The sequence below is a fragment of the Pleurodeles waltl genome, chromosome 4_2 (assembly GCF_031143425.1).
Source record: "Pleurodeles waltl isolate 20211129_DDA chromosome 4_2, aPleWal1.hap1.20221129, whole genome shotgun sequence".
NCBI classification, from domain to species: domain Eukaryota; kingdom Metazoa; phylum Chordata; class Amphibia; order Caudata; family Salamandridae; genus Pleurodeles; species Pleurodeles waltl.
The window spans coordinates 891,382,397-891,395,469 of record NC_090443.1 but is presented as its reverse complement, the minus strand read 5'-3'; the positions used below and the strand labels follow the sequence as shown (position 1 = coordinate 891,395,469).

Sequence of the window (13,073 nt, the reverse complement as noted above, 5' to 3'; positions counted from 1 at the left end):
GAAGGGAAGATGGGGTTCAGAGTTGGAGGCCCCAGGCTGAAACACTTCGGTCAGGTTAGGCCTAACCTCCACAGAAGGAAGCTCGAGGTTCAAAACCTCAGTCGCCCTTACCACCACAGAATAAGACGCTCCCTCCTCCGTAGCCTTGGTACGGGGAGAGAACATGCCAGTGTCATGGGAGGTGTCCAACCCTCTGGCATCACCCAAATCTTGTACCCACTCCAGTAGAGGCTCCAGCTGGTCTTCTAAAGGGTCCAGTGAACCATCTACACTATTCCTGAATCCATACCAATAGTAATAGGGTTCAGGATCAACCTTGGGCACAGCAGAGCCCATGGAAAATGGAATCGGCATCGAGCGACGACGTTCTGGCTCCTCAGAAATTAGTATAGGGTCGTCATCGATTGTGGGCCCAATCGGCGCAGAGCGCGTCAACGTCTGACCTGATGCCGGGGAAGGTCACCTTGGCATGACCAGCTTTGTGGCGGATCCGGAAGCCGATCCTGAAGTGCCCTCTGGAGCCGGGACCGAAGTTGGTGACTTTGAACCCAAGGGGGCCCTCACAGACTCCCCTGGGCCTGAAGGCATCAAGGATGGGTGGGTCTGCCCAAATATGAGGCGCATGCCCTCAAAGAACTCCTTTAGTTGGGCAGGGGTAGCTTTGACACCCGGAAATTCGGGGAGGCGCGGAGCGGACCCAGACTGAGGCTCCGAAGACGGAGGCCTAGAGCGTCAACGCTCTTCCTGTGTCACGTTCTGTGAGTGACCGGGCGAAGTCGAAGAACGTTTCGCCTTCTTCGACGACTTCTTCTTACCCAAATATCCAGATGACTTGGTTGAAGAAGAATGGTGGTGACTCCATGACCGATCTTCAGACCTTTCTCTCAAACGGACCGAGAATGATGTGGAGTTGAGTGTCGGACCACCATGAGCTTGAGGAACCACTCCCTCAAAGCTTTCGAGTTCATGGTCCAACACTCTGAGCACGACCCCGGGTCGTGGTCGCGTTCCAAACACCAGAGGTGTAGGAAAATGCCACTGTTGGCATGGTTACCCCCTAACGTTTTGCCTTTTGCTGATGCTAGTTATGATTGGAAGTGTGCTGGGACCCTGCTAACCAGGCCCCAGCACCAGTGTTCTTTCCCTAAAACTGTACCTTTGTCTCCACAATTGGCACAGCCTTGGCACACAGATAAGTCCTGTATAAATGGTAACCCTGGTACCAAGGGCCCTGTGGCCAGGGAAGGTCTCCGAGGGCTGCCCCGTGTATTATGCCACCCTGGGGACCCCTGACTAAGTCGACATGGCACTCACCTCAGGGTGCCATGCCCACAACCCACTGCCTATAGCATAGTTAAGTCACCCCTCTAGCAGGCCTTACAGCCCTAAGGCAGGGTGCACTATACCACATGTGAGGGCATAGCTGCATGAGCACTATGCCCCTACAGTGTCTAAGCCAATTCTTAGACATTGTAAGTGCAGGGTAGTCATAACAATATATGGTCTGGGCATTTGTTAAACACGAACTCCACAGTTCCATACTGGCTACACTGAATTCTGCGAAGTTTGGTATCAAATGTCTCAGCACAACAAATCCACACTGATGCCAGTGTGGGATTTATTGAGAAATACACACAGAGGGCATCTTAGAGATGTCCCCCTGCATACCAGTCCAATTACTAGTGCTAAGAGGACCAGTTTCTGCCAGCCTGTCACATCCAGACGGGTTTCTGGCCACATGGGGTGAGTGCCTTTGTGCACTCTGTGGCCAGGAACAAAGCCTGTACTGGGTGGAGGTGCTTCACACCTTCCCCTGCAGGAACTTTAACCTTTGGTGGTGAGCCTACCAGGCTCAAGCCTGGTAATACAGCACCCCAGGGCACTCCAGCTAGTGAAGATGCCGCCCCCCGGACACAGCCCCCACTTTTGGTGGAAAGTCCAGAGGAGATAATGAGAAAAACAAGGAGTCACCCTCCAGCAATAACAGCCCCTAAGGTGTCTTGAGGTGACCCCTGCCTTAGATAATCCTCCATTTTGCTTTGGAGGATTTCCCCCAATGGGATTAGGGATGTGCCCCCCTCCACACAGGGAGGAGGCCCAAGGAGGGTGTAGTCACCCTCAGGGACAGTAGCCATTGGCTACTGCCCTCCAGCCCTAAACACCCCCCTAAATTGAATATTTAGGGGCGACCCTGAACCCAGGAAAACAAATTTCCTGACGACCTACAGAAGAAGGACTGCTGACCTGAAAGCCCCGCAATGACGGAGACAACAACTGACTTGGCCCCAGCCCTAAGGGTCTGTCTCCAGACTCAAAGAACCTGCAACAGCGATGTATCCAGTGAGGCCAACGACCTCTGCTGACTCAGAGGACTGCCCTGCAACCCAAAGGACCAAGAAACTCCTGTGGACAACGGCTCTGTCCAAACAACCAAGAACCAAGACTTGTCCAGACAACCAAGAAAAAACATCTTTAAAGGGACTCCAGCCTCACTCCTGAAGCGTGAGTCCCCAACACTCTGCACCCGACGCCCCCGGCTCATGTCCAGAGAAACAACACTGCAGTGAGGGCCCAAGGTCACTCCCACGACGTTGACAACCTGAGACGACCTCCCTGCATCCCCACAGCGACGCCTGCAGAGAGAATCCAGAGGCTCCCCTGACCGCAGCTGCCCAGTAACAAAGAACTCGATGCCTGGAAGAAGCACTGCACCCACAGCCCCTGGGCCAGGGAGAAACTAACTACTGGTGCAGGAGTGACCAGCAGGCGGCCCTCATCGTTGCCCAGTCGGTGGCTGGCCCGAGAATCCCCTGTGCCCTGCCTGCATCACCAGAGTGACCCCTGGGTCCCTCCATTGAATTCTATTCAAAACCTGACACCTACTTTGCACACTGCACCCGGCTGCCCCTGTGCTGCTGAGGGTGTATTTTGTGTGCCTGTTTGACCCTCCCCACCCCCAGTGCTCTACAAAACCCCCTCCTGGTCTGCTCCCAGAGGACGGAGGTACCTACCTGCTGGCAGACTGGAACAGGAGCACCCCTTGTCTTCTTAGGCACCTATGTTATTTGGGCCGCCCTTTGACCTCTGCATCTGACCAGCCCTGTGTTGCTGGGTGTTTGGGGTTGACTTGAACCGCCGACGGTGGGCTGGTGTGCCCCGGAGACTGAACTTGTAAGTGCTTTACTTACCTGCTAAATTAACTTGTACATACCTCCCCCAGGAACTGTTGATTTTTGCAGTGTCCACTTTTAAAATAGCTTATTGCCATTTTTGCCAAAACTATGTACCTTATTGTTTTACTTCAAAGTTCCATATGTATTTATGTCAAGTACCTTACAATTTATGTACTTACTTGAATTCTGAATCTTCTGGTTCTAAAATAAATTAAGAAAATAATATTTTTCTGTATAAAAACCTATTGGTCTGGAGTTAAGTCATTGAGTGTGTGTTCTCATTTATTGCCTGTGTGTGTACAACAAATGCTTAACACTACCCTCTGATAAGCCTACTGCTTGACCACACTACCACAAAATAGAGCATTAGTATTATCTAATTTTGCCACTATCAAACTCTAAGGGGAACCCTTGGACTCTGTGCACACTATCTCTCACTTTGAGTTAGTATGTACAGAGCCAACTTCCTACAAGAGGCACACGAGGTGTGGATCCGTCGCAGACATCATGGGGTGACAGGAGCTGCAGGGCTTAAATCCTATCTTACGGGACATCCCAGACGCATCAAACACATCAAAAACGAATTTGACAAAATGTCGCAGTTAGTCAAAAAATGACTGGGGTAGCTCTTCTTAAGGTCTGCGAGTAGGCTGGCGTGGAAAGAAAAGAATTGACACCAGCGCATCGGGGTGGTGCCTATATACGACCGCAATGTCATGACAGACCATGACACCAAAGACACCCAGAGACGACCAACACCACCTAACAGCACGCAGGGGTACTGCTTGAATAAAAATTCTACGGATCCAGTCTGACGCCTGGGGAAATTCAAAGGTAAGGAATCTGCAACTAGAAGTCTCTATCAGATACCTACTATAACGTCTCAAAGAGCATTTAGATAATAGAGGTGATTACATTATAAAAAGTCAATTGAGACAGTAATCATAAATTGAAGGCAGCACACTATTCTCAATTCTATGTCAATCAGAAATGTAATTTTCCTTACCTCCGGTTTATATTCGAACAGAAGTTGATCTCCAGTTAGAAAGTCTTCCTTTGGAAATAGTTGCATATTTTCACATATATTTTCCACATTTTCAATTGGATCAGTCTAGAAAAGATGTGTTTATTTGTTGAATTAATCCTTTTTATCTTGAAAATGCATTTAACTTACCAAATAAATAAAGGGAACAGTACAATTTATTCAAAATGTCATTTTGACTCCACTTGTAAAAAGAAGCAAAAGGTTCAATCACTATGTATGAAATATTATAGCATGCCCTTTAAACTTCACTCAAGAGTGTCAACAGTGGAACTGGAATTTCATTCTACTGGGTTTTGGAGTAAGCAAACAAAATGTTATAAAATGACCTGCCTTATTTCAATTGTTGTTTTTGTACGCAACTTATTTGCATATGTCCTCGGTTGGTGAGACTACCTTTTGCTCAACATATAAACTATTGCAGTAAGAAAAAAAGAAAAATCAAGGTATTTATGTTTGTATTTCTTTAGTGCAAACATAGGCAAATGACAAGAGAGTGTTGTACAGGGTCAAAGAAAAGTCAATGAGTGATAGGAGATGTAGCTGGTTTGTGGGCAGTTAATGTATTGATGTAGAATTCTTTAAATAGGTGAGTCTTCAACTCTTTCCTAAATTAAAGCGGTCCTAACAGATATGGTAATATTTCTCCAGATCCTGTATGCATAGCCAGAAAATGCCTGATGCTTCACTTTGATAGTTTACAATGGGCCATTTGCGAGATTCTGCCTTCATACACAAATTCCACACCATATCCAGCTCTTCTGTATTCATAAAGGTACAGGATGGTGCACCACATGTGCCTACGACGAGATTGCATGAATGGTAGTTGTGAAGGAAAGCGAAACAAGTGTTAATAACTAGAATCATTAAGATAGTCTTCTTTGTTTTACTAACTCCTGCTCAGCTCTCCATCTTGCTGAACAGGTATGAACTGTGTTATCACGTGCAACAGCTACAAGGAAGCTGACACAACACAGTCTAGACCAGATTAAAAGTTTACAGTGGAGACAGGAATTATGCTTCCTGGACTCATGCATAATGGCCAATGGAAATGCTCAACATGTTTGTGAGATACAAACATACATCTAAATCTGAAATCATCCTGGGCTTTGGTAGAATGAGCATTTAGTCTCAAGGAAGAATGCACACTCTCCTTACAGGTGCAGTACTTAGCAATGAAAAATAACATCCACTATGCAACCAGAGCTTCCTCTGCCTTGCTGGTTGAGGCAAGTTAATCACAAGCAATGAAACAATGCTCCAAAATTCTAAAAACATGTTTTAGAGCCCTGGAACCATTCAGGTTGTGAAGTGCTGCCTGAGTTGAAGGCAGAACAGTCCCAAATCCTTCAAGTCAAAGTGTCACCAAAAAGGAAGTCTTTCAGGTAAGTGAACATTAGCTGCAGCCAAATGTTAGAAACAATTTAGGAATGAGGGACAAGGACCAAATCAAAATTAAATTCAATAACAGATTCTGTAACATGTGGAAGAAAATGTAGTAATCCATCAAAAAGCCTCCTCACAACATCGTTTTTAATGAACAAGTAAATTACCTTCGATAACTTCTTTTCCAGTAGAGACTAGAACCACAAATTCCTCACCTTTCCAATGTCCCCAGATGTCAGGCTCGATCTGGAAACTTTTGTATAGCAATTATACACCCTCACACTGACAGAGTATGTCATGTGACGAAGTTGGGAAGGAGGCAGGGCAGGTGACGAATCCGCAGTTAGATAGTCTCTTGCAGAACAAGCTTTACCAAAGACACGTAGTTTGTTCTTCAGATAAAGACTTCTAAACACATATCCCTCACCTTCTGAATAGATCCCAATACAGTACCTCCCAGGTAGAAGGTCTGTGGAATGAATCAGACCAGGAAATTCTGCTGGACAGATTGAGCAAAATGCCTGCCCCACCAAACCCGGCTATCCAGGCTGCAGTGCTTGATGAACGCGTGGAAATGACTCTGACATAACAACCTGACAAGTGTCCAAGACTTGTACTGCCCGTGCTAGCGCAGTGGTAGCAGCATTTGTTCTGGTGGAGTAATCACACAGACACTCTGGTGTTCCTTTTGTCTACCCCTGGCAGTTTTAAAACATAAATCCAGTATTTAGGGGCACCCCTAAACCTTACTCTTCAGATTCCTGGTGACCTCAAGAAAGACTGAAGAGCAGACTCCAGCAATGAAGACTCCAGACGACAAGTGACTTGACCCCAGCCCTACCAGCTTGTCTGTAGCTTCAAGACGCCTGCTACAAAAATGCAATGCATCCTGCAGGACCAGAGACCTCTACAACCCCTGGGGGACTGCCTGCCCAGCAGAGACCCAAGAACTTCTGAGCACAGTGGCCCTGTCCAGAAGAAACCCTCCAAAAGGACCCACGAACTGCCCCAGATCTGCAAGCTCTGTTCACCCTGCACCCGACGCCCATGGCCCGAGTCCAGGTGGCCAACCGGGCCAGAGGAGATCCTTGGGTGATTCCAACCTCGAATCCACTCTGGGTTGACACCTCCTAACCAACACAATGACACATGCAGCCTGAATTCAGAGGACCCCTTGACCACAATGGGATCTGATGAAGATTCCCAACGTTAAGGTACCCCTACACTCACAGCCCCCTAGGCCTTGGGGAATCCGGCTGACAGTACAGAAACGTCTAGCGTGTGCCTCTCCTCCTTGTCCTGCCTTTGGTTTCCCGAAACAGACCCCCTGGACCCAGCCTGCAGCATCTTTGTGATCCCTGGGGTTCCCCATTGAAAAGCATCAGGTGCCTGATGCTGTGTTTGCACCCTGCACCCCTCACACAAGGCCTTTGACCTGAAACCGTGGGTACTTACCTGCAACCTGTGTTCTAACTAGTTCCCCCAGTCCCCATAGGATTCCACTGAAAACCTGACACCAACTTTGACCTCTGCTTCCGGCTGGCCTGTATTGCTGGTAGTACACTTTTGGGGTGAACTTGAATTTTAACCTGTATAAACCCTTACCCCCGAAGACTGGGGGTCGTAAGACAAGTACTTACCTGTTAACTGTATTTACACTTTTCCACCCCTAGGACTGCATTAGTTCCTAGGAAAAATTGCACTGTCAACGTTTAAAATTGAAAAGTGATACTTACTTGTAAACTATTTTATCTGCAAAACTTAAACAAAGTACATTTGATATATATGCTTGATACCAACTTAAAACTGTACTTACCTTCCACAAAGACCTTTTGGTTCTAGTAATAAAGTAACAAAGTATATTTTTGCAATATAAAAACATTGGCCTGGAGTTAGTCATTGAGTGTGTGCCTCATTTCTTGACTGTGTTCAACAAATGCTTTGCACTACCCTCTGATAAGCCTAAATGCTTGACCACACTACCACGAAAGAGAGCATTAGTATTATCTACTTTAGCCTCTGTTAAGCCTCTGGGGATCCATTTGACTCTCTGCACACTATACCTAATTTTGGTATAGTACATACAGAGTGAGCTTCCTATTGTGGTGGTTAGCGGTGGGGTCTACAACTTTGCATTTGCTGGTCTACTCAGGCAACATCTGATCACACGACTAAGCTACAAAACTACATTTAGATTCAACTGATTTTTGAAGTAGACAATTTTATTCTATTTTTTAAAAGTCCTGCTAGGGCCTTGGTTAAGTCCCCTTTAGCATTTCTTTTTAGGTTTTAAAAGTTACTATAGTTAAGGGTAAGTAGCTAGAAGTTTTAATTCCTAAAAACGATTACCAACCTTAGTAACAATAAGAGCAGCTCACAGGACATGGCTGTGGAACTCGACCTGACCCCTTACCTCCATCTCAAAATGAGAGAGTTAATATCTGTATGTGATCTCAAAAAGAATAAAACTGGTTCCAACCCTACCAAGACTCAGCTCCGGGAGCTCTTGGAAGAGTATGCTAAAGAACACCCTACTGAGGAGGATGATACCCTCTCAGATGGGGAAGAAGTTAGAGATCAGGAGTCGGAACCTCCCTCCCTACATAACTAGGAAGGACAAGGACTCAAGTGCACCTGACTCCAAGGATAGTACTCGCTGGATCTGAGTCTCCCACAGGGGAGTCTGGATCCTGTGGGAACACTAGGGGCAGCCTCAGTAAAGATTACCTCCTTTTAGCAAGGATGGCCAAAGCTTTTTAGAGGCAGCTCCTGGCTATAGAGAAGGAGAGATCAGAAATGGGCCTAGCACCAATTAATGGTGGCAGCAACTTAATACCTAGGGACAGAGAGCAATCTGATACCACTAAAATCCCCAAAGGGATTGTCCCCAAGTATGAGGATGGTGATGACATCACCAAGTGGTTCACAACCTTTAAGAGGGCCTGTGGAACCAGAAAATTGAAAAAGTCTCACTGGGGAGCTCTCCTTTGGGAAATGTTCACTGGTAAGTGTAGGGACATGCTTCACACACTTACTGGCGCAGATGCCGAATCCTATCACCGCATGAAGGCTACCCTGATTGAGGGCTTTGGATTTATCACTGAGGAGTTTAGAATTAAGTTCAAGGGACTCACAAAACCTTGAGCCAGTCCAGGGTTGATTTTGTAGACTAGTCAATGAAAACACTAGATGGTTGGATAACTGGAAGTGAAGTGTCTGACAATGATGGGCTTTATAACTTGTTTATGAAGGAACATATTTTTAGTAATTGCTTCAATGAAAAGTTGCATCATTATCTGTTAGACCTAGGTCCAATTTCTCCCCAAGAACTGGGAAAGAAGGAAGACCACTGGTTCAAGACTAGGATGACCAAAATGTCCGCCCGGGGTGGCCAAAAGAAAAGGATTACAAAGCCTCCCCATGGAAAGGGTGGTAAGACACCCAAGGATAAAAATAAAGAGTCTTCTAAAGGTCCCCAAAAACCTGAGCAGGAGGTTGAGCCCTGAACCTCTTCACAATCTTCCCATGGATACAATGGTAAAAACTTTGATCCTAAAAAGGCCTGGTGCTTCAACTGTAGGCAGAACGCACTAGTACTGCACCAGCTAGCTCTGGTATAGCCTGTGTCCAAGTGGAATCAACAGTGTGCATAGAGCAAATCAGGGTTGACATTGAAGCTACTTTAGTTTTTAAGGGTGGGGTAGATATTGCCACTGTTGCTGCCTGGCCCCCTAATATGAACAAATACAGCCAGCATCCCTTAGTTAATAGGACTAAGGTAGAAGCCCTGAGGGATACAGGTGCCAGTGTCACTATGGTGACAAAAAACTGGTTTCCCCAGGACTGTATTTGACTGGAAAGACATATTCAGTTATCAACGCTGATAATGTAACTAGGGTCCATCCCAAGGCTATAGTGACCTAAGAATGGGGAGGGGTTACTGGCCTGAAACAGGGAGTGGTCTCTTCTGCAATCCCAGTTGAATGCCTGCTAGGGAATTAACTGGAGTCCTCAGCTTGGACTGAAGCAAAACTCAAAACCCATGCAACCATGATGGGAATCCCTGAGATGATGTGTGTAAAGACTAGAGCACAAAGCTGAGCACAGGGTGAAAAGTACATGTTGGAGCCTAAAATAATGGTCAACCTTCCAAGAGACAGGGCAAGTAGACTGGGGATCAAGGTTCTGTACAGCAGAAAGAAGAGAAGTCCTAACTTCCTCAGAGGGAACTGAACCCATGGAATTTGAACCTCATCAGGTTGGGATTCTGAGCCCAGAGGGACAATCTAGGGACTAGCTGTTCCAGGGACAGAGAACCTGTCCCACTCTTGAAGGCTGCTTCACACCACTGCCTGCAGGAAATGTAACACTTTGCAGTGAGCCTCAAAGACTCAGGCCTCTTGTTACAGTGCCCCAGGGCATTCCAGCTAGTGGTGATGCCTGTCCCCTGGACCAAACCCCACTTTTGGCGGCAGGTCTGGTGGGACAATTAGGAAAAACAAAGAGGAGTGACAATTGAAGCTAAGACCACCCCTAAGGTGTCTAGAGTTGAAGTGACCTCCATCTTGCTTTGGGGGAGGGTAGCCAATAGGGATAGAAATGTGCCCCCCTCCCCAAAGGGAGTGGGCAGAGGTAGGGTGTAGCCACCCTCAGGGACAGTAGCCATTGACTACTGCATTTCAACCTCAGTAACGCTCCTAAATCGAGTATTTAGGGGCACCCCTGAACTGTGCTCTTCAAATTCCTGGCGACCTCAAGAAAAAGAAGAACTAAAGAGCTGACCCCAGCAGTGATGACTCTAGCTGACAACTGACTTGGTCCCAAGTTCTACCTGCCTGTCTGCAGGTTCAAGCCTACTGCTACAAACAGGCGACGCATCCTGCAGGATCAGTAACCTCTACTAACACCCAGAGGTCTGCCTGCCCAGCACAGGACCAAGAACTCCAGAGGACAGCAGCCCTGTCCACAAAAGAAACTCCCAAGGAGGACTCCAGAACCACCCCAGATCCACTCTGCAACCGAAGCCCATGGCCCTTGTTCAGGTGGCCTACCGGTCCAGAGGAGGTCCCCAGGGGATTCTAATCTCAAGTCCACCCTGGGTCGACCCTTCCTGGCTAACACGGCAACGCCTGCAGCCTGAATCCAGAGGGCCCTTCCCCCCCCGACTGCGACCAGATCTGACAAAGATTCCCCGACGCCTAAAGATACCTTTGCACCTGCAGCCCCCTGGCCTTGGGGAATCTGACTGATGGTCCAGCAACATCCAGCGGGCTCCTCTCCTACCCGTCCAGCCTTTGATTTACCACAGCAGACTCCCTGGACCCAGTCTGCAGCATCTTTGTGACCCCGGGGGTTCCCCCATTAAAAAGCATTGGGCGTCCAACGCTGTGTTTGCACCCTGCACCCGGCCACTCCTGTGCCGCTGAGGGTGTGTGTTTGGTGCTGACCTGTGGCCCCCAGGCCCCTCTCGCCCCAGTGCTATTCTAAACATCTCCTCCCCAATCTGTGCCCTTAAGTCACAGGTACTTACCTGCAAGCAGTTCTTTTCCGAGTGCCCCTATTCCTTATAGGATTCCACTGAAAACCAGACACCAACTTTGACCTCTGCACCGATCCGGAACTGTGCTGCTGGTGGGCACTTTTTGGGTCAAGTTAAACTTTGACCTGTGAACATCCTAACACCCGCACACTGGGATCGTAAGTAGAGTACTTACCTGTAAAACTGTGTGACCACTTTTCCTTCCCTAAGACTGCATTGCTTCCTATGAGAAGTTGCACTGTGTCTACTTTTGAAATTGAAAAGTGTTACTTATCTGTAAACTAATATATCTGCAAAACCTAAGCAAAGGACATTTGATACATAAGCTGGATCCAAGCGTACAAGTTTACTTCCCCGCAACAAAGATTATTTTGGTTCTAGAAATAAAGTAACAAAGTATATTTCCGATATTTAAAACAATGGCCTGGAGTTAGTCATTGAGTGTGTGTCTCATTTCTTGACTGTGTGAGTACAACAAATGCTTTGCACTACCCTCTGATAAACCTAGCATACAAGTTACTTAACTTTGGTACAAAATATCTGGTAGAGACATTTTCTAGTTGCCGATTCCTTACCTTCGAATTTTTCCCCAGGCGTTAGACTAAATCCAGGGTTTTCTTTCTTCGAGCAATACCCTTGCGGGTCATTAGGTGGCGTTGGTCGACTCCGCAGGCATCGCTGTCACTGTGATGACACTGTGAGTAGTACATAGACGTTGCTTCAGCGCAGTGATATCAGTTTCTTTTAACGTCTTTTCACGCCAAAGCACAGAGCCGTTAAGAACACAGAGTGGTGCACCAGAGCCGAGAAGGAATCTGCAACTAGGATAGGTCTCTACCAGATATTTTGTTACCAAAGGTAAGTAACTTGTAGATCTGATAGAGACTTCTAGTTGCAGATTCCTTACCTTAGAACAGATACCCAAGTAATGTCATCCTTGGAGGTGGGCTGCGAACCAAGATCATACTATAAAGTCCTGCACGACCGAACGACCAAAGTAGCCTTCCTGACAGACCTGACTGTCCCGGCAGTAATGTTTAGCCAACGTGTGCAGGGATGCCCACATAGCTGCCTGGAAGATATCAAGGAAAGGAACTCTGCGTGCTAATGCAGTGGAAGCAGCAGTCGCTCTGGTGGAATGAGTGGAATGAGTGGAATGAGTGCGCAAGCCCTCAGGGGCTTGCTTCTTGGCCAAAGTGTAGCACATCTTGATGCAAAGAGGTACCCATCAAGAGATGATACCTTTTTGCACCGACTTCCCTTTCTTCACACCCACATACCTGACAAAGAGGTGATCGTCCAACCGGAAACCTTTGGTACGATTTAGATAGAACACCAATGCTCTCTTTAGGTCCAGACGGTGGAGTTTCTCCTCTTAATGGGAAGGATGTGGGGGAATGTAAAAAGTAGGCAAGGTGATGAACTGGCTTACATGAAAAGGTGTAACAACCATGGGAAGGAAGGAAGCCTCAGTGCGCAACACCAATTTGTGAGGGTGCAAAGACAAGAATGGAGGCTTGGAAGAAAGATCTTGAAGTTCACTCACTCTGCGAGCAGAAGTAATGGCAACAAGAAAGACAGTCTTGAAAGTGAGGAGCCGTAACAGGCATTTGTGCATCAGCTCAAAGGGAGTACAGAAAGTAACTAAGGACAAGACTGAGGTCCCACAGAGGCATGATAAATGGAGTGGGAGGAAATAAATCGGTGAGACCTTTAAGGAATCTATTTACAATAGGAGATTTAAAGAGTGAGGGCTGATCAGCTAGCCTAAGAAAGGTCGAAATGGCAGATAAATATCATTAAGGGTGGCCAAAGCAGAGCCCAGCTAAGCCAAAGAAAGAATGAACAAAAGAACCTCAGATTGCGGAGCAGAGAGGGTGTAGGAATCTGGCTCTATATATACTATATCAACATGAGATAAAGTGGGCACAGA

The 13,073-nt window shown here is 47.1% G+C and overlaps 1 protein-coding gene across 1 annotated transcript in view; it reads right to left on the bottom strand.

Moving 5' to 3' along the window:
• The window catches only part of NRDC (nardilysin convertase), a 780,134-nt gene that overhangs the window by 423,245 nt on the left and 343,816 nt on the right, over positions 1–13,073 (bottom strand). The window contains exon 15 of the mRNA XM_069232676.1: positions 4,180–4,284. Coding sequence (XP_069088777.1) covers positions 4,180–4,284 — 105 coding nt within the window. The remainder of the gene's footprint in view (positions 1–4,179; positions 4,285–13,073) is intronic.